Genomic DNA, 24,789 nt, shown 5'->3' on the forward strand with positions numbered 1-24,789 from the left:
TCTGACAGAAAATATCCAAGTTGGTTATGTTTTTATAGTGCATCCAAACACAGTGTGTTTATAAACAGTATCTATACATGTTTATATACACACCCAAGAGCACCAAATTATCATTCCCTCACACATTAATATAAGATGTTCCTTCTGCTTTCTCATGCTTCCTGATCTATCTTCAGGATTTTTTCATAACATTCCCATGCCCCTAACCACTCCAGGCAGATGTGGACAACTGCCCTACTAGCACCATGCTGAGGCTGAAGCCAAGTGAGACAGGCTCCACACCAGGATCAGAAGCAGGAAATCAACCCACTCTCTTTGCCATGGGGTAAGGGAAAAATGCATTCTGCAGCAGGGACACAGATTCATGACCTACACAAAATGCCCAAGGCTTGGAGAAAACTCACAGAAAGGGCAGTAAAATATTTAAAACTGCAGTTACAGCCAAGCACTGACCAGCTTAGGGGAAAAGAAAACTCTACAGGTTATCTCTCACTTGATCAGGTTTATTCCAACATATCAGTCAGTAAATAAAGGACATTAATTTCCAGGGCTCAAACTAAAGTAGTCTCAGACATTGCCCTGAAACTACCAAGGAGAATCTGTAGAGTTGTGAACTGACTGATAGTCAAATTTCAGAACAATCATGTCCCCAGTGAAATAAATGCAAAATGGTTATTTTGAAGGTTTGTGGTATTTGTAAGCTGTGGATTAGTTCTGTGAGCTCCAACTCTTTATACAACATTGCACAAGGACTCTACGCTTCTCAGTACTTATCACATTTTCCTGTAGCATTCTGAGACAAGATTATAAAAACAAAATATTCCATGTTAAGAAAAAAGCTTTTTATTTGTTATTTATGATATGACCTGTAAGATGTCTCTTTGCATGCACTCAGATGAAGGATTGATTTTTCCTCCTCCTCTAGAAGCAGATCCAATGACTAGAAACAAGAAAAATTCACTTCCTTCTGATAACCTATCATTTTAGTCTCCTCAGTCAAATAAAGATTATAAAATGTCTGCAAACATAAATAGCCAGCAACCCTGACACACTGCTTAGAGAAACTGTCATAGGATTTTAAAATGTATTTATTTACAATTTCTCTAGAAAAGAGAATCACTAAAATACATTGTTGAGAGCAGTTTTTACCTAGAAGGACTAACATATATTAGGAGTAACACAGAAAGTTACTAAACAGCAGCATAAATCTCCCTGCACCTGCATTTTCTGTAGAATTCCTGTGGACAAATGCTGGATAATCTCTGCAACACTGATTTTGACAAGACTTTCTTCCAAAGACCACACATCTACAGGCACAACACCAAGAAAAACAGTAAGATCATTCTTCTTGTCGATCAAAGAGAATAAATTGGTATAGACAGGATCTGCTGCTGACCCCTTCAAATCACAGGTTTCATTCAGATTTGGACTTTGTCTCCACAACTCATCTTTGCTTGCCATAAATTCAAGCATAACTTGGAAAATGCCACATATTTTAGCTTTATGGGGAATGAACATGATTCTCAAGGAAAGCCTCCTAAGGCTGAAGCCACTGTGGGACTCCTGAGCAAGTGATTTAAAATCTCCTTTAAAGTACAAGGTTATGTAATCTTCTTTGGTGATCAGCTGGTTTGAAGCTAGGCCTAGCTCTCAAAGAACAATTGTGTAATCTTGGCTACAACTTATGAAAAAAAAAATGCTAAATTGTCATAAAATGCCTTTCACAGAGTCTATAAAGTAAATAAGGGAGGGAGAATAGCAGAGAATGTCAGGGTTGTTAGGAACAGTTAACAGAGTGAAATTTCAAGAGAACAAGGACTTGCACAAAAATATTCTGTAAAAAACACCACAATAATTAAATAATTATTAATAATAAAAAATAATAATAATAAAAAATAATTAATACTAGAAATATCTCCACTACACACTGTCATCACTACACATATGATGCTGACATGTATGACACGTGATGTATCACATCACCAACACTAGTATGCCTCTGCATAATATCTAGGACCACAACTTGCTGCTTGAATGTTTTACTGAAAGAGGAGAATGACAGCTGTGAAAACATATTTATCCTCTCAACAAACATAATAGTCTCAGTAGGAGGCAAAAGAATAAACATCACACAAGGCACAGTAAATACAAAATGAAAGTGTTTATTATATTGTCACTTCTAATTCCAAGAGATTTAACAGATATTTCCTTATAAGATTCACATGCCCTTTGGAGACTGTGATGACAGAATGATGTGGTACTGTCTTCCTTTTATCAAGACACCAAATCAGATGCATCAGATGCAAACATGGGCTTACTTGAAAAGCCAATCCCAGTTTGGGATGCACTTCAGCACATACTGGAGCACCATCCACTATCATGTACCTCAAAGAGCCTTGCTGAATCCATGAGGGAGCGGTAGCACAGAACACAAAGCTGATGCTGTTATCTCATGGATATGTTATCCAATCCCCTATATCTCTTCTCACTGGTCCTTCCCTCATCTACCTTTTCCCAAATATCCCTTCTTGATGTATTCGCTTCCAGCCCCAGCCCTCTGCTTCCTTCCAACTTTTTCTCCAAACCACTGTCCATGCACCAAGTACTTAAGAGATGGAATTGCAGTTTAAGACAATCCCATAAAACATCAACACATTAAAAGGCCTCAAGGGATCTGCTAAAAAAGCCTAGGAAGATGCTTCGGAATTGAGGAAAAAGAACAAATATCAGAACAACTTTTGGCTCTTGCGATATGACTTGCAAGAACTTTCCAAAGGAAAGAAATCCCAGAAATACACAGCAGAGGCAAGAACTGGGATGAAGCTGTGGCACGCACCCTCAGTCTCAAGAGACAAGAAGCTCCAGTGTTTTCATCCTACATGTGCAATTCTCACACTTGAGACATCATCTAGGAGAAAGTGCTATCGGTGATAAAAATTTTGTATGAGAAGTTTAGGTGGCGTCTGACATTATGCATGTAAGTAAAAACTGTGGGAGAACTGAGTTTCTTGGAGAAATTTTGTGTATCTGCCCCCACTATTGCTACAGCCTGTCCCTGAATTCTCACTCATAGAACTGAAGCTTCAAGAACATTTCCACCCATGCTGCCTGTTTATCTGAAAAACTGTTCCAAAAGCTGTTCTACAAGCAGTTTCAATAAAGACTCAGCAACAGGTACTCAGTCATGTGCTTGTCCTTCCAAAACAAAAGCATCATCCCTGCAGAAATTCATGTCCCAGCTGCCCAGGCCCTGCTCCCTGCTCTGAGGAGCCATAAAGAAATACATCTACCTGGATTTTCTGTGCTACCAGAACAGCAGGAAAAAAATAAATACAATGGGCCATCAATGTGCTCAGTGTTGTGCAATTTTAAATAAGAATTAGCCATTCAGAATCTTAATTTCTAATTAAGACAAGCAATAAATAATCCTTGATTCAGCCTGAGTACGTTTAGGCAAATGACATTTTTCTGTACCACATTTCCATTACTTCAGCCTGGTTATTTTCAAAGACAAGACAAGAACCACTTGCTCTACAATAACGTGACACCCTTGAGCTGGATTAAACATGCTGTATTCTTGCAAAGTTAGCTATTTTTACACTTGAATAGTCAAAGCAAAAATTGGCAGTATCATACAGCTCTAGTCAGGAGTCAAGTTTCCAACTGTGAAATGAAATTCTGTGAGGCAATTGAGTATGTGCAGTAGGAAAAAAAAAAACACTGCTATCCCCATGTCTAGTTGATAATGATTTCCTTTTATAAAATGTATTGAATTGCCATTTATAAAATGAAGTATTTTAAAGGAGAGAGTTGGGTCCCAGTGACAAGTTGCTGAAGTTATCAAATTCTTCAGGGAAGGTTTTGCACACATCTCTTCAAGACACAGAACAAGACAAAGATGAGACATGAAAAAAAAATAACCTTTTGAGCAAAAGAAATTGTTAAAGGTATTTGATAAATACATCAAACATCTGATAAAGTTTGGAGCTACAGAGGATTAAAAATGACAGTAAGTCCACCTAATATGAATTCCAGAGTGTGCTTCTTCAGACATTTAAGAGGATTTCTTTTAATCTCAGAACAAATATTAAGATGATAAAAAAGATTTTTAAAAATAAAAATAAATAAAAGTAAAGCCCTGAATAAGGATTTTGGAGTTAAGGTGACTTGAGAGGAGCAGGAAGGAGTGCAGGAAGAGTCAAGTTCATGATTTCCAAGGTAAGGATGGCAAATGTAAATTTTCCTAACACAGGGTGGCTATTTCTGGACCTTATTGTGCAACTATCCACTACCAAAACCTTGCCACATAAACCTGATACAGCAGGAAACTCTCCCACAGAGAGTTTGTAAAGACATCCAATTTTAGTCAGAGAAGGAGAGCACACACACAGAACATTCTAACACAAACAGCTGCACACTATCTAAATCCAGCTTACGTTCCATGAAAATGTTTGGATATGCCACAGAAGCAGATCCACTGCCAAACAATGTGGCAAAATACTAACTTGAGATTCCCATTTGGAAAAATAGTGGTTACTTAGCTCTGGGGCTGCATTTGCAGCTTGGCACAAACTTTGTTTTGGACACTTAGTAACCTGTGGTAAAGCAGTAGTTGCAAACATTTTGAAAATGCCATCTGGCAAAATAAACCTTTTGGTTATTCTGCCATGGGAAGTTTATCAGTAAAATATTTCCTCCTACTCATTTGACTGGTAAAACTTGATCCAAGATCTTCCAGCAGTGTGACTTTGTTAGTGCTTGTAATGAAGATGATGTGAGCCCTCATCACTGTCACTTTGTTTTAAATTCATATTTAAAGTGAACAAGTCAATACAGCCTGAATTACATAAAAAACACATGAACAAGTCCAAGACAAAATATTCACTGCACTCTCACTATGCCTGACTGCTGACCAAGCAGCCAGTTCTGCCACAAAAAGTGTCTGTGCTTTGGCAGACGTTAGCTCTTTGCTGACCTCATAAACAAAGGTGATAATGCTGATGCACAATGAATATAAACCAGCCCACCAGCAGGGTCCCATCCAACATTTCAAACAGTTAATATTTCATTATAATGATCACTGATACATGATACACTCAGTTTCACCAGCACATTACAAAAACATTTTGAAAAACTAAGTTTGGAGAAGAAGTCAGTGAACAGGTCACTTGAGGAACTGACAGGCTCACATGTAAATAAAATACCTAAACCGAACTAGAATGTCACTAATGAATCAAAATACCATATGAGACATACTTATTTCTTGTCACATATTTGCAGGAGGGTTCAAATATTACCCAGTTCCCTCAGGACCATGAACTAGTGCACTTTCAAGTACTTTCAGCAACCTCAGAAGTTGGAGTTTTGAGCTCTGGGAACTAAGATGATAAATCATTTTCATATACTCACTGATATCAAAATTGAAATTACACAATTTCACCTCTTGTCAACACTGGCATGTCTGTGCATGGTACCTGAGAATGGATTGTAAAAACATCAGTTACTGTTCTTTCATCATGGTAAATCAGCAGTAACCACACTGCCAGGCATCCTTGCTGTAAAAGACACAGTTAAAAGCTGTTGTCACATGTGAATTTATGGTCTAACAACATATAAACAAGAAAAATTAGAGCAATACTTGTTAGTAGCTAAACCATCTGCCATAATTAGAGAGAGAAAGTAACAGTTCAGAGAGCTCTTGCTGATGGCCAACGAGAAGTTGCTGGAAACATCAGTCCAGGAAGTGTACTGTGAAAGTACTTAAAAACAATAGTAAATAGAGGAAAAACAAGTTATAGAGGAATGCAAATTGATCTTCAACAGTTAAAAGTGCATTGTTGCATAAGAAGTACCTAATAGGAAAGCATTCCTCCCTCCACCTTTATTTCTCTCTAACTGCTTTACTTCTTTTGGCATTGCCTCACAGAAACCCTCAGCACTGTGAATCACTCAGAGCATGCCTGCAATGACTGAAAAAAAAAAAAAACCACCACACCAGGCAAATGCTCCTCAATTTTTGCTCTTTATGCTTGGTCTCCCCTTTTCGCAGAAATTTCAGAAACTGGTTATCTTAGCATACCACTCTACCACACACACAGTTAGACATGTCTACACAAAAAAGCCCTTTTGAATTTATTGTACATCAATTGCTTGACTTGGTACTTTGAGCGTAATGTGGTTTTTAACTTGTAAAAAAAAAAAACTGGGTAGGTTAAACACCTCCTTCAAAAGTTGGCAGCATTTCTGGGTTAGCCCAGTATGTCACAAATTTTAGCCTACTGTAAAGAATAGATTTCTCTAGGAAATAGATTTCTCTAGGAAATAGATTTCTCTAGTTCACAGTATCTGCCATAGTTTTGGAAACAATCACTATCTTGCTCACAACACTGATTTTATTAAATGGAGCTCTACACCTCACCATTTCTTTAGAAGATTAAGGAAGGGGAAAAAAAAATTTTTGTTGTTGTTGTTGTTGTTGCTGTTGTTTGGGTTTTTTGGGTTTTTTAAACTCAATTTTAATTTTTTTAAGGCACAAGCAAGTCTTTCACTTACCTCAGAGTGACAATATGTATAGCTGTGAACAGCTAGAAACAAGGCATCGGTGGAAGATTTTATAAATAATAATATCTTTACATAATAAGTAAATATTGAAATAATAATACCAGAATATGAATATATTAGAAAGACCTGTGCATGACTAAAAAATTGTAAAGAATGCAAAAGACATAAAACTATGTCTGATAAATATTTGAATCATATATATCATATGTATATTAGAATAACTGTATTTTGAAGGCTCTTTTTTACTTCTGTGCATATTTTGAACCACATACTGAACTCTTGATGGAGAAACCAATAAGAAGACTTTTTTTAAAAATCCCCTTTAAACTACAGAAAAAATAAGCACAAACAGGACAGAAAAATTAAGGGCATTTTTACTTTTCACCACTCAATAAACTGAGTATTGCACCTGCAAGGAAAAATGGTGATTTTAGGCTCCAAAGATATTCCTACACACAAAAGATCTCCTTCAAGAACAAGATTTAGCAACCAAGCAATGGCTGTTACAATGAGATAGTTCAAAGTCCAAGTAATTATAATGCTGTTTGCTCTAATTGTAAACCAACTGTCTTGGTTTGCATACTCCATTTTAGAGAAAGACACAAAGACAAAATAAATAATGCAAAGTGGCTCTTACTCACTGTGCAAATGCTGTATCCTCATGAAGCTTTTAGAAAAGGTTCTGGGTAACCAACCTTCACTCACGTCTTTTAAACAGTCTTTTGGGAGGTTTAGTTAATGCTGCAAAAAACTAATGAAAAAGGTAATTCTGTCGGGATCAAATATTATTGTTAGACACTTATTTCAGCTGTTGAAATATTCATAGTACATAAAAATGAGACTCTGCTTCCATTAGGAGCTGCTTACAAGAAGGAGCAATTTTTTAACTATTTCACATAATGTGAAAAGAAATTTATCTAGATACATTGCCAAAACTGTGATTTTGTCAGCATGCACATCCAGCCCAGCTGCTTTCATGGATAACACTCAGTGTGCTCACCTTTTCATACTACCTGTAATTTTCACTAAAAAATTACACTAATAAGCAGAGACACAGCAAATAAGTTCCTACAGCATTTTTATACTCATGATGGCTTAAAAGTATGAACTCCACAGGTACTGTGTTACTTCCCCCTACAATCCTAATGGCAGACCAAATGATACAACCAGAGTTAACAGGCAAAATTCAGATTTGAGTACACTTTTGAGTTTCAAAGAGATGCAAAAATAACAGCATTTTTATTCAGGTTGAGAGCAGTAACAACTTGAGCTGCATATGTTAACTCTTATGTCAGCATGTTATCTGTGAAGGGTTAAAAATGTTAATTATTATACAGTCTTAAAGACAATTTGTGGAGTGGTGGCTGACAAAATGACAACAGTAAATTGTCAGGAAGATGACTGCACATAAAGATATTACAGTACAAAACCAAACTTCCAATTATTTTATTCTCTTGTTTACTGAAATTTGCTTAAGTAATATTTTAATACTTACCATCTTATCTTGAATATCATCACACCTGGGAAATACAATTAATTAATGCACTAGGCATTAGCAGTATCTGGAGCTTGGGAAAGAGTTTGATTTGACTCACATGATAATTTTCTCATGCCCTAATACCAAATAATATAAATGCATTCTGCAGTAAAACTGTAATTTGGACAAGCTCTTTCTGCCAGTATAAACTGATGTTGCTGCCAAGAGAGGCACTAATTCCATGCATCCATTTCCACATTTTAATGCTACAACTGTTTCACACCTTTCTGTGGGCCAGTCAGGCCTTTGTGCCACTGCACCATGAACTGGATCTGTGAAATGATCCAGCCTAAAGAACAGCTGGGGGAGGAAAAGCGTCCTTTGAACTGTGCCCTGAAAAAAATTATTTTCAGTGCATATTTACACTTGGAAGTAACTCAGTTTTCACACCTTAAGGAAGGCTTGCACATTTGGAAGCTTGACTGGTTTTAACAGCTATAATGGAAGATTAAAAGATGCTATTTCCCCTAACAGCCTCCTCCCACGGGCATCCTGTTGCTATCAATGTCTGCAACAAATCTGCAACTGCCTCCAAAGGACAATTCTTTTACAATTCCATGTCAATGTTTTCAGCTTTTCATTGTGCTAAATACAACTGCTTCCCATACCAACACCTTTTTCTGCAGCTGAAGATCCCCACGTTGTTTTTAAGACTATTAATTGTTTATTTGACATTTGTAAGATACTTTTGTATTTCAGAACACCTACTTTGAGGAAGAAAAACAATTACCACAAATGAGACAAGTTAATTACCCTTACGAAAGACACACTGCTACAGCTGTGAAATTAGACTGACTGACAAATTACTCTATCAGAGCTACTCTCCATCTCTGATAACCCATAGTTTTCCTAAAAAACATATAATTAATATCCATTATATAATATCTCTCCCAGCTTCTACTCACCCTTTCCCTTTAATTACATAGCATTTAACAACTGCTTAATCTTGTGGTTAATACCTGACCTCATGACTGAAGTGAGGTTAATTCTTAAGTTGAATGCTAGACAAAACAATTTATCGTGTCAACAAAAACAGAGCATAATTTCTGTAGAAAAGCAATGTTTTTGTGTCACTTTTCTCGAGCCCTCTGTCCATGATTCTAACAAAACAGGTTAGGTAGTTTATGCTGTTTAAAAGCTTTCATGAGGTACACACATCCAAACTTGATCACACATAATTTCAGCATTTAAAAACAGATGTTTACTTACTCACAAAAGAGGATTTTAAAAGCCAGTAGGATTTTTATCTCGGTTCTCTCACTGTATCTCAGTGATTGGCAGTTTCATCCCCCAAAGTACGGCCCTGAAAATTTTGTAAAACATACATTAAGCTTTCTATGCTTCTTTCTTCCATCAAGATCATAAAAGATAGATCCTGTGCATCACTTTCTTTAGCTACCTCTGTCTTTCTTTCTTATTTGTATTTTTTGGCATCTAGATCAAGAAGAGAGGCATTCTTTGTGGGGAAAAGTGAGTAAGAAAGCAGCACCTGAAAGAACTCACCAACAAGTCATATTCCCAGCAGCAAAATGTAATGTGTTACTGAAGATGAAAAAGATAACCTGGCAAAAAGTAAAAGGTTTTTTTTTAAAGGAAGAGACATAAAAAGATGTATGTGAACAAGCAGCCTAAATTCAAAGATTCATAGATTTAAGAGCTGCAAGGTAGCAGTATAATCCCCCATTCTGATCCCATGCATGGCACAGGCCAGGGAATTTCACCCAGTAATTAATTCTGTAATTCCCACAGTCTGTGTGTGAGTTAGACTCACATCTTTATATAAAGGTATGCAGCGGAGCATGTGGCATCTCCTGTAAAAATCTGCCCTGCTACCTGATTATCCTCATCATAATTAAGGTACATCATATTCCCAGCACTTCAGAAGATGCTCAGAAGAAAGAACACTTTGCTATGACATTATGTTTTGAAGGAGAACAAATTTGAGTGCTCAGCTCTATTTCTCCAGCTGTAAAACAACTCTAGATATCCACCACTCTCTAATCATATTTACGTAGAGATCCAGGTTCTGTCTACAGAGAAAACATCTGCAGAGCATCTAGGATTAAACTGCTATTGCTAATGCAACTGTGTAACAGGAATCTTTATGCCTCTATTCAGCATCTCCTCTGCAGCAGCACTATAAAATCCACTACAGGATGAAAAGAGCCACATTAAAACAGGGACATTTGTTATAAAGATGATAAAGCAGATTGCAGAGCACCATTGTGCCATTAATTCCAATTAGAAAATGCTTGAGAAAAGGGGGAGCAGGGGGGAGAAGAAGCCTGGCTGCCTGAACAGCAATGGAATTTAACAAGAATAGGGAAACATCTTACAGTAGACTTCAAAATCAGCAAATGGAGGTGGAGAAAAAAGTATTGCAAACTCTGACAAATAAAAATAGAAGTCTATCTAAACAAAGGGAAAAAATATCTGAAAAACAAGTAGCTAAGGAAATCACAGCTAAATCCACAAGTAATGCCAAAAGGTGTCCTAGGGTTCTGTGTCACTTGTTAATGGTCAAGGACCATTTAATGTAATAAAGCCTCACTTCCCAAAGTAATTTTAACCTGTTTTTACTGAAGTATTACTTTGGTGAGCATAGAAATCCTGCTTTTCTATCCTTTGACAGGACATAAATATGCAGAAAGGCTTTGAAAAAAAAAATTTCTTCCTTACAACACTCAGATGGCAGCATCCAACTTATTTTCCTGAAAATAAAGTTTGCCTTTAAAATAATCCATGTAAGAAAAAATATGGAGACGACCAATATTGAAAGTAACTTTTTAGCAAAGGTGAAGTATGCTGGGGGTCTTTCTTTCCCTTCACATTGAAAAGGTGAAAACAAAAAATAAAAATAGGCCCCAATACAGTCACTAAAGGTAGTGATAACGTGTAAATAAGTCACGTACGAATCACCACCATCCCTCATGATAGAGAGGAGCGCTTTGTGAAAAAAGAGCTTGGAGTGACAGGACAAGGTGGGGATGGATGCAGATTAGGAAATGGCAGGGCTGGGTGGGATTTTGGGCAGGAATTGTACCCTAGCAGGGTGGGCAGGGCTGGCACAGGGTGCCCAGAGCAGCTGAGGCTGTCCCTGGATCCCTGGCAGTGCCCAAGGCCACGTTGGACACTGGGGACAGTGGGAGGTGTCCCTGCCCGTAGGGGGCGGGGAAGCTTAGAACCGGATGAGCTTTAAGGTCGTTTCCAACATAAACTATTCTGTTACTGTATTTTTCGTCCATTTAGCGGGATATGTGAGGTCCACATCAAGAGTGATCCAATGCAGATCACCAAACATACTGGCGGACCCTTCGGACCCTCAGCTCCCGCCCCTCGCCATTTCCCGCCGCCCCTCAGCCGCCACAAAATGGCGGCGGGGCGGAGCGAGACTCCTTCACCCCGGGGAGCGCGCGAAGGGCTCGACCAACCACAGACCGCCGTTTGGCACCACGTGACCGCGGGGAACTACAACTCCCGTCATGCCCCAGGACGCACTTCCGCCTTCCCGGTTCCGGTTCCGGCTCCCGTCGGCCGCGCCAGCCTCGGGAAGGTCGCGCAGGGCGGACGAGTGGCCGCTGCTTCTTACCCCCATCATGTTTTCCGCCGGTGTCCGCCGCTTCGCTACCTCCGCCATCCGCCGCAGCCACTATGAGGAGGGACCCGGGAAGGTGGGCAGCAGCGTCGTGGTCCGCTGAAGGTGGCGGGGTGGGGGTTGGAGGCTGCCTTGTGCCTGGCTGGTGTTGTGTGGGCTTTGGGGTGGCCCTCACAGCCACAGCAGCGCAGATCGTGTGGGGACCGACCCCAGCGCCTTTCCCTGCGGTGGTACAGATGATGAGCATTGCGGTATGAGGGCTAACAATGATACTGTAAACGCTTTCTGATGTACCTGGCGTGTTTTCTCAAGCCTTCGGTCTAAAAGCTTGATTTTATATGCGCACCTGATAGGAAATTTTTCACGGCGAAGAAGAATGAATTACCAGAACGCTGGGGGGGGGCTGCGGATGTGTGTCCCTCAGGAGCTTTTATATTTGATTGTATGAGACTTGGAGCAAAGTGGCCTCACCTTGGGCTGGAGGGAGAGGAGGGGACGAAATGACCTCCAGAGGTCACATGCAGGCTGTAATCATGGAGTGTTTGGCTTGGTAGGGACCTTAAAGATCCTTTTATTCCGCCCCCTGCCATGGGCTGGGACACCTCCCACCATCCCAGGCTGCTCCAAGCCCTCACCTGGCCTTGGACCCTTCCAGGGATCCAGGGGCAGCCGCAGCTTCTCTGGGCACCCTGTGCCAGCCCTGCCCACCCTCACAACGAAGAATTTCTTTCTAGTATCCATCTGAGATCTCTCCTCTTTCAGTTAGAATCTGCTCCCTCTTGTCCTCTCACTGTAATTCTCCACAAAGGGTCCCTCTCCAGCCTCCTTATAGGTGCCCTTCAGATACTGGAAGGTTATTTATTGCCCTAAGCACTGTATATCTTTCCCTGGGAAACGTTGAAAATGCTTTGAAACTGCGTATTTGCTTTGTTCTGAGATTCTCAGCACTTCTAAATGGGTTAGAAAGGAATTAAAGCTTTGATTGCAAAGGTGAAACTCCTTTTTTCTCCTGATTTAGAACCTCCCATTCTCTGTGGACAACAAGTGGACACTGCTGGCAAAGATGTGCGTGTTCTTTGGGAGTGGGTTTGGTGCCCCTTTCTTCATAGTCAGACACCAGCTCCTGAAGAAATGAAGAGGACAGGCTCTGGCTGCACTAGCTGGGTAACTGCTTTTGTTGGATTTCCTAGCACTGTGAAATTCAATGATCCTGACCTGGTCAGAAACCTTTCCTATCCTCAGCCTTCTGCTCCACTCCAGGTGCTGGAGTGTTGTGGTGTGCAGTTGCATAATAATCCCTGAAACAGAGTGCAGGTGGAGGTTTGTGTCACAGAGCTGCTGCAGTCGGTGGTTTGTGACCTTTGCCTCCCCAGGGGCCACTCCTCTCTGCCTGCAGCTTCCAGCAACCAAAACCATGTCTGCTCCCTCCCCTGAGCAGGTGGAAAGGTGCAGCTGGTGTGACCTGGCACGCGTGATGTGACAGAACAGGATGAGAAACTGTGATGCTGTAAACGCTTTCTGATGTGCCACACAAAGCTCAGGGGAAAATTGCTTTTTCTTGAAGCTGTATCGAAGCAGTCTCACCATCTACATCATTCACTGTCCAATTAAGATAAGGTCTTTAACAGAAATTAATTGGTGCTTGCTGATCCTGGCAGAGCAAACTTTACTGAGACTACGTAACCTTGCCATTTCCAGTTGAAAACCCACTTCAGTTTAAGGTGATTCCACTTTGGAAATACCTGGTATTGTCTGTAATCTGAGAAACTAAACATTTTTCAGGAGCTTCAGAGTCCCAGATAGTTATTGAAAGGAAGTAACAGTCCTCATTGGAGTCTCATAATTGGAACAAATTACATAATTCCTTTTCCAGTTTGAAGTTTATTCCACCCTTGACTGAGGAGAAAGCCAAAATCAGCAGACTTGTCTTGAAGTTGAGCATTTAAAACTATGTGGTTTCATACAAGTTGAGGCTTCTGATGCAAAACCATCCAGTGGATGAAAGAGTTTTGAAATCAAAAATTCTAATTAAAATACATGTTTATTACCAGTCTCTTAAATTTCTTCAATGTCTTTTTCTTGCAGAGTTGAAGTCTTCTGCACAGCATCGTTCAATGGGGAAATGATAGCTGCAACCCGTGCTGGATGTCTCTAAATAAAATGTTAAACCCAATGGGCCTGGGCTGTGTGTTTTGTGAAACTCCTGAAGTGCTTTTGAGAGCTGGTGTGTACTGAGACCCCCTTCAAATTGCAATTAAATTAAACTTAATTGTAGTCATGTGTAAAAACAGAGGGTAGGAAAAATGACACTTCAAAAGAGGGACTGGGCTGAACTTTTTTTTGCTGCTCAGAATAATGACTTGGGACAGTTTAGAGCAGTTTATTCTTTTCACCATAATCCATGCAGCAGAATTTTTTACTTCAGTGAGGATTTTCTGTGGGTTTTGTTCCACACTCAGTTCTGAAGAGCTGCTGTTCCCAGGTCTCTGTAGCATCAGCTCTGAGACTTGGGCGCTGCCCTGGAGGTTTCATTGAGGGCTCAGGGTATGATGTAGGCACAGCTCTGACCAGAAAAAAGTATTGGTAGTACTCTGTAGTTACCAAAACTGATACTGCTGCAGGTTTGGAAGGAGTCTGGCTTTCTGTTGGTACTTTTTTTGTCCTGAACTCTTCTGGTTTGCTTCCCTCCCCACTCAAACACCCTCCTGCAGTTACATAAAATTTTGTATTCCTTTCTTGCCCTTCTAATCTGTATGGATGCCAGTTTCTCATCAGACTCCCTCAGCAGAAGTGTGTGGGAGTGGTAACACACTGCTCGTAACAGCAGCTCCTGGGTGCCACATTTCTCTGTTCAGGGCTGGGTCTGACGTGCTGGTGGCTGTTCCCCCTGACTCCGGAGTCCCTGATGTGTTTGGGAAGAGCACACCACTTCTGAAGGTTCACCCTGTGGGATAGGCAAACCAGTTCCTTGGCTGTGCTTAAAACAATGATTCCTTTCTGGATGCCACCCCCATCTCCTGCAGCTCTCAAAGGTTTTGAGCACAGCTGGTTAAAACAATTATTTTTGGATTAAATGTTAAATACTTGCTCTTCTGGTGATGTGTTCTAAAATTGTAAGCATCTTTTTTCCTCAGTGTTGTTACTCTGATGTATCAAGCATTCAGGAAAGGTTCTGGGGGCTGCTAGTTACACAAGAAGCTTCTAAATCATGACCCTGTTCACAACCCTGCCACCAACTTGGATAAATAAATCACTGATGTGGGGCACAGCATCTGTAATCTTCCACCTGCTGCAGTTTTCCATAATTTCCATGGCAGTGTGCTGAGGGGATGGAGGAGCTGAGCCTCCTGTGCTGTCACTCCACATACAATCCCAGTTTTTGTATGCCAAAAACATCAGCCCTGCTTCGTGTGAGGGCTGACAAAACTCATCGTGTTAGTCATAAACCACCTGATAAATCTGTGTTTGTGGTGTGCTAATACTATTTAACCTTTCATTCACAAAGGAAACATCGTACAATTTTGTAGCCTCCGTTACTGCGGTCACTTAATTCAAGGTTCCTTGAGTATAGGCAGTTGTTAGTTTGTATTTTTGATAAAACACCTGCACGCTGAGTTAGAAAATGAGTGCTTGTGTTCTCCATTCGCGGCAGACTGTTACTCCTGTGTGCTGCCAGGGCTGTAATTAGTCCCTTTAGAACTGGGTTGTTCCCCTACATGAGTTGCTCGGGCGGTTCTCAGTAGTTTTCAAGCCCCATCAATTACCAAGTCCGTAAGTTCCCTGCCTAACTTAAATAATTGGTTCCCTTAGGATTTCAGAAGTTTTCACTTCTGCAGCAGAAGTGCATTAATGGATCTGTGCTGGTCTTTCTGTTAATGCATTCTACCCAAAGGCAATTTTTAACTTTTAGATTATGTGTAATTTCATCACTGCTCAATTAAGCAAAGTCTGAAATTCCTAATTTTGGTTACCTGGGTGGAAAATACAAGTTGTCATTGAGAGACACGTGGCTCCTGTCATTAATACCAGGTGTTTTAATTTCACAGAGGCACAATTCCAGATAACATTTTTTCTCTGCTCTTACAAGATCACTGCACTCAGCCAACACTTCCTCAACCATCTTTATTTATTGGCTTATTCATTTAACTGCCCATTTTTTCAAATTCACTCCCCAAATTGACCTTGGTCTTAGTATTTTGTAGTTTACCCGTTCTGTGGTTTATTGTTTTAAATCCTCCTAGTCCACTGTTCGTTCACTGACTGCAGAAGAGGTGAGCCAGAGAAACTCAGAATTTCTTTTCTCACCTCAGTTTCTCATTCCAGAATGATTTCTCTGAAAACATTCCCGCCACAGTTACTAGCCCTGAGTGATTCTAGAGACAGAAGTGTCCTTATAAATATCTATGAATGAACTGATATTTAATGATACTAAGAAGGATGGATCAGATTCATTAAAGCCCACGAGCTGCAGAATTAAGTTGAGCTAAAATAAAACAATGTGTTCCATCACATTCAGCTATATAATAGTCTGGGTACCCAACGAAATAGTTATTTTAAAATAGCCTTTTAGGGCACCTTGACTTGGTAGAAGATAAATCAATTGAAAATAGGCAAAAAGCAATATGTAAGTGTTGCTCCTCTGTCATTGAAATTGCGTGAAGGAAACAAGGCAGTAGTTAAAGGACCCCTGGGAAATAACACATCTGTGTGAAAGATTGCATTTTTTTTACCTGCCAGGTGCCAATTTTAAGGAAAATCATTAATGATCCCTGATTTTTTCCCAATTTTCCTGTTATAAGTTTCACCTTCATGTTTTATGTTTTGGCACAAACTCAAAACCTCAGTTTGGCTTCCAGAGAGCCTGTCTCACAGCTTACCAATTTAATTAAGTATAGTCTTCAAGTAGTTTCTGAATCAAATCTGACCAGATGTGAACTAGATGTCCTTATGCTTTAATATTTTGGATGTTTTCAGTTTGTGGGACTTTCTTTATTACTCTGGAGCACTCCTGGTTCCAGAGGGACAAGTCTGGAAGGGCTTGGGTTCAGTTACATTGAACAGGGTATTTGAATCTGATGAAAATTGATATATTATTTTTCAAATCAAGTTATTGCAGAATTTCTGTGAAGCAATTAATTTAACAGTGCATCCTTGTCATATCCACTCTTGAGAAAACAATGGGAGTTTGTTTGGTTTTTCCTCCTCAAAGAACAGAAATTTCAGTCTGTGTTTAGTTGTGCTTTGAAGCACCTGGTATTAATCCATGTTGGAGGTAAAATACTGGCTTGGATGAGCCCCACTTCTGAATTATTGTGGGCAACCCTTGCATAATTTATATAAGTACAATAGAAACCTGGACTAAGTTTTTTCTTTCTTTAAACTGTGACACCTTTTACAGAGGTGTTGCCATGTACGGTAATTAAGAGTGTGAGTTACTTATGAAAATTGCATTAAGATCTTTTTACTGCTAATTAAATAGAGGGGGAAAATTAAAAATATTTTCTAATACAAGTTACCAGCTACTCTTTTCTAGTTTCTTTCTAGCCTGAGATTTTTATTTCTGTCTGAACATGAAACAATTCAGAGGTTTGTAAACAAATAGGGCTGGAGGATGAAAATATGAAAGTAGAACTTAGTATTGCATGGCTAGCACATCCAAACTATCTTTTTCCTTTAAAGGTAAAGATCATCTATACATTACAATCCATTACTTTGGTTGAATTTTCAGTGCAGTAACATCAATGGTTTGTTTCAGGTTTTTTTTAATTAAATAGAATTGTAAAGTAGAAAGAAAGGAAGGAAAAAAAAAAAGTGCTGCCTCCATGAAAAAGAAAGTAGTTGTTCTTAATTTCATTATCAGGAAAATAAAGTTATATAAAGGTCAAACAATGCACCCAATAGGGGATATCAGAGCTGGGATACAACATCCAGTGCTATAAAAATATTTCTGCCTGTTCCCACCTCAGTGGATACATCAAACAGCTATGAGAACCTTTCTGTAATCATCATTTTAATGTGTGAAAATGCACATCAGGATAGAAACAGCCAAGCAGTCTCTGGGTTGCTTAATTGGAAGTTGGAACGTGCATCAGAGGAGCACAATAACACAGTAATTTGTTGGTAAAAGTGTCGTAATTACATCTTCAATTATCCCAGAAAGACATCAGTTGAAAAATGAGGAGGAATGAGGCAAGTTTAGGACGTGTTACTGGAAAAACACTTTTGGAGCAGCATGGAGACAGAAAGACAGTGACTGTGAGACCCTCTGTGGTTGCAATTAATCACTGTTTCAATTAAAACATAAATGTGGGCTCTGCCCCCTGCCCTCTCCATGGGTTTTTCAGATGCAGCCCCCTCTGCAAACAGCTCAGCTCCTGTTTGCTCTGCTTGCACAGGGAAGATAAATGTTAGTTGCTCTCTGGGATTATATGCTCAATAAGTTTGACTTGAATTTAAATGAGTTTAAAATAATAGTATTTGCCGGAATTAATGTGATCCACTGTTCCATTTTCTCCTTTGGTATTCCATGAATAACATTAAGTTCTTTTCTGTGGTTGCACCACCTTTTTCCATTAGCTATGTAGAGCGTGCAGCTCTTTGAAAAATGTCACTGTATAAATAGTGTTGCTGAGAACCTGACTAAGCCACAGCCAGCAACAAAATGTGGAAATGTACCTTGCTGGTGGGGAAAAAAAAAAGTGTAAAAATCATGTATATGAAAATGTGTATAAAAATTATGACAAGTGATGGAAGGACAGAGATGAGAGGGAAGAGTGTGGTCTGAGGTTTTGTTTCTTTTATGTAAAATTTTGGTTGCGCTATTAAAATTCATAACTCTTGAGAGTTCTTTAAAAAAAAAAAATCACAGCTCCATAATTCTGGGATAAATGAATTTTTGTAAAAACAAGAAGATCTCGTCCTCAAGGGAGGAAAAACCTCCTAGTCACCAAGCCAATCAATCAGCACAGATATTTGGCCAAGTGGGACCTTGCTATGAAACAAAGCTGAATGGGCTGTGGGGGCGGAAAATACACAAACATAAATACACAGGTCATTAATATGAGTGAGAAATCATTTTTGCTTGCCTCTGTGAGCCATCCAGGTAATCTAAAGTGAAAATTGAAGAAGATGTGACTCCCTAAAGAAGACCCATCTCTCCAAGACCTTGTTTTCTGACAGCCCAGAGCAGATTTGGGGAGCAGCTTATTGGGAATTTTTCTGGGAATGTGCACACCCCTGTGCTCCAAAACCATGCTGTCACTTCTCTTTCCTGTTTGTTTCTCCCAGACGTGGTGCTGTCCTCTGATTCCAATTCTGCAGAGAATTGATTTCAGCCAAACAGCAGGAGCTCAGTTCTTAATTCACTGTTGTCTCAACCCACTGCCAGGAGCTGTAAGTGCCTCTTTGTAGCTCATTTGGGAATATTTTAGTGCTGGCTTTATAAAGCTGGGTGTTGAAGGGCTGGGGTTTTTTTTGGAGAGGTCAGGGGGAAAGCTGGCAAGCCCTAAGTCAGGTGCTTTACCTTCCTATTCTGCATGGGGAGGCATTCAGCAAATTCCTGCATAATTTAAATTGTTAGGCACAGCTGAAGTTCCTCTGCCCACTACATAATGCAAAAGCAGCATGTGGGCAGCTGACAGCCTACCTGCAGTACAACTGGAGCAGCTGAAGGTGTGACTTCAAAGTCACCTAAATTTTATTTAATTCTCTGTTTGACACTGCTTTGAAGTTAAAGCAGCGCTGCAGCCGTTCAATTGGAATTTACCTCTGGAATCAAACTATGTAAAACAATTTGCCAGCTACTCTAATCCTAAGTAGGTCAGCAAAACCTAAGTGAGTGAGAGTTTAGCTAGGTCACCATTTAAGTTTATAGAAGTTATTTTTCCTGCTATGTAGGCAACCCCAAGAATGGGAATGGCAAAGCCCAGAGAGCCAAGCAGAGAATCAGCACCAGCACAGGACCAAGCACAAGGCTCAGAACCCCACGATTTTATGGACTGTTGGCTGCTGTAACTTTTCCTTACCCATAAAATTGATAATCAACCTAATTTCAATGTGAGAGAAGACTCAGCTTCCAGCACTTGCTCAAAAACATGTTTAAATACAACTGTATGTAATTACTATTTTTTATTTACTAGAACACTAACTCAGGCTCATTCTCTCCTAGTAAAATTCCACAACCATCCCTCCTATGCCATAAACAATCCCTGAAAAGTGGAATAGCTCTGCAGGTGGTACTGAGAGCACTCAAACTGTGTGGATTAAAGCAACACCCACCAGAGATCACCTGAAACTCACCCTGGCCTCTCATATTCTGCACAACACCTCACCTGCATGGAAGGTGAGCACACACCTCATCTTTCTCCAGCTAAATTTAGATACCACTCCACCAGCCATGTGAGCACCCACTAAATCAGGCCATGCAGGAGAGGAAATAACCACAGGTTCTGCTTTTGGAAATGGCATTATTGCCCGAGACACACTCTAAAAGATTTTTTTCTGAAATTGCAGGAGAGGAAAGAAAAGGTATGTAATCAGGGACTGAAAATGGTCGTTTATTAAAAGCCCCCAGAAATTTTCCTGTGAGATTGCTAAATGAAACCTTTGTTCTCCCTTAGGAATCAATGACCTTTGAAAAATTAGTGACCAAACAGAAATAGAAGACAATTCAAGTTAAGTCTATTGACAAAAGAGGAAAAATAATCAAGAGCTCAAACCATCTCACTGAAGATGAAATAGTGGAGGGTGCTGCTGGGTGAGAGGTACTCAATGAAGGTTAAAATGTCTCACATCTGCAACAAATCACAGTTAAGAAAAACTGCCCACCAAAGGGTGTTTGGCCACCTGCCAGGCGCATAAAATAATGGAGAAACACTGGGATCTAAATTCTCCCAGATATTTTTCCTCTCTGGTTTGTGTTGTGCAGGTGCAATAACTCTCTGGGGTTCAGAGAGCAGGTTCAGGGTTTTAAACCCCAAACACAACATGAGAGGAGAACAGGTTCTGGTAGCTGTGTGCCAAAAAAATGGATATTGTTCCATTTTCCTGAAGAAACACAAATCAGAATTCCCATCTACACTTTAAATGCTACATCACCTGCAGTGAATTAAGCCTTCTATAACTGCAGGAGGTAAATTTAAAATTTAAAAATAAAGCATCAGCCATGGATCTCCTTGGGTCGTGTTTTCTGCAGTAGTTGTGACCCAAGGTATGCAGTTCTGAGTATCCAGTCTCAAATTATTCAGACAGAACAATTTTTTAGGAAAAGTCTTCCAACCCAGATCAGTGGCACGTTTTGGGAAGTCATACTCCCAAAACTTACAAGTCTTTAAACTAAAAATAATTTAGAAAAAAACCAGCCCATACACTAAAAAAAGATGTGTTGTTGTTTACCCTTAATCCCAAACACTGTCCTTCTCAAAAATTTCCATTATCTCACTAAGCACTCTGTAAAACTACAATTTCAGTTTCTCAATTTCTAGCTGTTAAAACCCTATGGATCTTCTACGAATGCTGGTGCTATCAGTGCTGATACCAATTAATTAAATTAATTTTAATTGGTTAAATACCTATTTGACAATCCTATTCAACTGCTAATACTTTAAAATTTTCCAGTCTTTTTGTAAAATGCAGAAGTAATTCAGATTGCAATGCACCATCTGGCCTCATAAAATCTCTGTTAGTCTTGCAGGGTATCAAAAATTCACTGCTCCCTCCCTCTCCTTCATAATCTTCTGCATGCTCTTCTCTTACAGTCCGTTTCTTTCAATCATAAAAAGATTATAAGATTATAAAGCATTCAAAACCCCAAAAAGAGGCAAAGCTCAATGGTACTGTGAGGGTTGTAACACAAATGTGGTTTTAAGGCTGGAAGGATGGCACTGCTGATGGGACACAAAGCAGACATTTACAACAGAAGTTCGGGTTTTCCTTATTGAGTCTTGTAAGTGTATTTACATTACTTAGAATACAGATATATTTAAATTTTTTTTTAGAAATTCAGAAGTCCTAGCAAAAGGTTCTGTGAGGTTTATTTTGACAGGGAAGCTGTAAAATAGCAGTTGGATATAGTCAAAATCTATCCAATTAAAAAATTATTTTGCATATCAAATGAACTGTAAAACCTATGTAGATGTGGTAAAAAAACAAAACTGTGGGAAAAAAAGGCAGATTTTTGTCCCACCATTTTATTTAGCTTTATGTGATGCATCTTTTCTTAGTTATTGGTTTACATTTGCTTTTTATGTATATGTATGATGGTGTACAGATAAAAATTATTAATTACGTAAATACTTGGGAAATCTTCTCTGTTCCACTGGAAAATAATATTTGTTACCTGGGAATGAATATGCACAGAATGAAGGAATTAAAACTGTTTCTAAAACTTTGCCATTACATTTCCCTGTATTCTCTACTTCTTAGCAGTGAAAACCTAATTTGTAAAACTTCAGTCTTGGCACAGAATTATTATTTATATAGTGCTGCAATTTCTGAATAAATATTGTCTAATTCTTCATTTATTTGCTCAGTTCAAGTGGTCTCACACAAATGTCCAAAGGACTGTGATCATTCCCTTACCTCATTTTCTCAACAGGCAGTGTTTTCACAGCGCTCTGTTGCTATAATAGGTATTATAAGTGGAAGAAAATTGAAATGCTTGCTCAAACATTTGCCAAAATATTAGAAATTCTGGACTGCCACCAAGTAAAGGGAAAGAATTCCCAGTCAGACATCCATCAGCTACTCCCCATCCATTCAGAGAGCACCCATGGGAGCAGGATACTCCTCGGTTTTGGTGAGTCTTGTAGAATTCAGGAATAACCAAATAGATGCCTTTTGTGCAAATTGGATGTAGTTTTGTGCCAATTTCTCTGCAATGCCTGGAAGTAATTTGTTAAATGTCTCACGCTTCCATGAGGTACTGCTGGTGCCTAAAAAACATCACCCATCAGAAAGGAATGACCTTTCCAGGAAGGGAAAAAAAAGATGAAATCATCACTGCTTATGTCTTTTTAAATGCTGATAAACTTAGGTGGCACCAACAACCCCAGCAAGATTTATTGAGCAATGCCCTCCAGTACATAAGCACCATCAGGTAGCTTTGCATTCTCTGATGAATAAACAATTGAAGTCGTAATTGTTTGTGCATTCCTGAAAATGTCAACAAAATCAAACATCTGTCATGCCAGATAAGGAAACACGGCTCGTTTAATACACTTAGTGCTCTACTCAGCCTTGAAAAGGTCACTCCAGTTTTAACAAGCAGGGTGTAATTTATTGGCTCCCAGTAAATGACCATGTAGTGACAACAAAGCTGTGGCCGTGTTTGGTTACCCTTCAAACGATGTATCTGATTAAGACAGCACATCATATTTAGCACAATCTGTTTAATGTTGCCTTTGGATGAGCTCTCACCCTCTCAATTACAACCAACTGTGACATAAAACCATTTTTACCAAAGCATTGCTCACAGCCCCCAGCCTCATCACACCACAATGAAGCAGAGCAAGCCAGAAGGATTCCACCCATTTAAGACAACAAACAGCACACAAAGGCAGCATTCACTCCTCTGCCATCTTCAGTGGCAATAAACAAAATCCACACACGGCCCTGTCACAGATTGGAGCCATCACCAGTGCACAGGTGGTGCCAAGAAGGGCTGGACACCCCTCTGACTCTGATTTGGCTTTTGGATCCAACCCTGAATCCCGTCACAAATAACTCATGGCTTGTTCTCCCTGCTGGCTGCACCAAAAAAGCTGTCAGGGCAGCCCAGGGATGTCTCATTGTGCACAAACCTATTTAGCTGGAAACTGATCTCTTGGAACCACTCTCAATGACCTCCGTTATTCCCCTGCTGGCCTGTGCTCAAAAGATTTGCTGATGTCAGTGACAGGGAGATAATTCTGGGTGAATATGGACACAGCACAGAGGATTGTGACTCCTTCAACACATTGCCTTGAAGTCAAATTTTGGTTCGATGGCTGTTGTAACCTGAGAGTGCAGTGCATTCAGTGTCATTTGGCCCTGAAAGCCCTGACAAACTGTTAATTATTGGTACTGATGAGTTGGATCTTTTCCTCTTTAAACTGAGATCTAATCCTGTTAAAGATACCATTGTGTGGGAGATCCAAATAAGCAGCGTGTTTCCCAGACTGGCTGGCAGGTCAGAGTTAGCACAGATGCACAAATGCCTTGATCACATCTCTGGACAGCTGGTGGGAGCTGGCCCAACTCTCTTTCCTCTGTTCTTCTCCCAAGTATTTGACTCCTGAGCCAATTATGTGAGCTGGCTCCAGGAATTTATTTGTAATCCATGAAGGTAATTTGGGGTAAGAAAACAATATTCTTAGAAGGTTTGTGCTTTAGGCAAAGATGAATTTGAGGTGCTTTGTATGTCTAAATTATGGAAGACCTTAAACAAATGAGGGGAAAAGATAGGGACTGTTTTTCCTTTCCTTTCAATTTTCGTACACAAGAGAGTCACAAGGCCAAGTGAGGATTATGCTACTGGGGTTTTTTTCATCCCAACAGGATTACAAAATGCTTTATGAAGTGTCAGTTTGTTTCATGCCTGCCAGTAATGGAAAATGAGGATTACAGCCCTCTCTGCAAAGGTTGATCACTGCTCCCCTGTGCAAGGACAAGTGGGTCTGTGCATCCAGATCGTTCCTAAAGGACTCCTGTGGGGAAAATGAGATTGCATTTTATCTATTTCAATAACCAGGCTTTACACTGGATTGTTACTAGGCTCTCCCATAGCCTATTTTCAGAATTTGAGCTGGCCTGACCCTTTCTTCTTACAAATAAAAGTTATGTAAGGACAGCAAGCAGAATTCACTCCTGAGGCATAGCGTGGCATCACTGCGAGGGAGTGGATCACCCATTCTCATGATGAGCTGTCATGATTTATGTGTGGCATGGTTTAACACCAGCCAGAAAGTCAGGGAGGGCAAAGTGATAAATTCCATGGGCTGAGATAAAGACAGTTTAACACGTCAAGGAGAAGCCATGCACAGGGCAAAGCAAAACAATTCACCTTACCCGAGCCAAAAGCAATCCATTCTCCACCTCTTATTCCATGCCCAGGCCACGC

The 24,789-nt window shown here is 39.9% G+C and overlaps 1 protein-coding gene and 2 non-coding genes across 3 annotated transcripts; all 3 read left to right on the forward strand.

The window, feature by feature from the left end:
• The first annotated feature begins 11,567 nt into the window (after nt 1-11,567).
• On the forward strand, nt 11,568-13,866 carry LOC117011151 (cytochrome c oxidase subunit 7C, mitochondrial). Its single transcript, XM_033086445.1, has 3 exons — nt 11,568-11,769; nt 12,712-12,857; nt 13,779-13,866. The coding sequence occupies exons 1-2, from the start codon at nt 11,581-11,583 to the stop codon at nt 12,826-12,828; spliced, it is 306 nt and encodes a 101-aa protein (XP_032942336.1). The 5' UTR covers nt 11,568-11,580; the 3' UTR covers nt 12,829-12,857; nt 13,779-13,866.
• LOC117011191 lies at nt 11,924-11,986 on the forward strand. The gene has a single exon (XR_004420899.1). It is a non-coding gene; the product is annotated as a small nucleolar RNA Z39 (small nucleolar RNA).
• On the forward strand, nt 13,159-13,219 carry LOC117011190. Its single transcript, XR_004420898.1, has one exon. It is a non-coding gene; the product is annotated as a small nucleolar RNA Z39 (small nucleolar RNA).
• Nucleotides 13,867-24,789: the final 10,923 nt, after the last annotated feature.

Source organism: Catharus ustulatus (genome assembly GCF_009819885.2).
Source record: "Catharus ustulatus isolate bCatUst1 chromosome Z unlocalized genomic scaffold, bCatUst1.pri.v2 scaffold_26_arrow_ctg1, whole genome shotgun sequence".
In the NCBI taxonomy this organism is placed as follows: domain Eukaryota; kingdom Metazoa; phylum Chordata; class Aves; order Passeriformes; family Turdidae; genus Catharus; species Catharus ustulatus.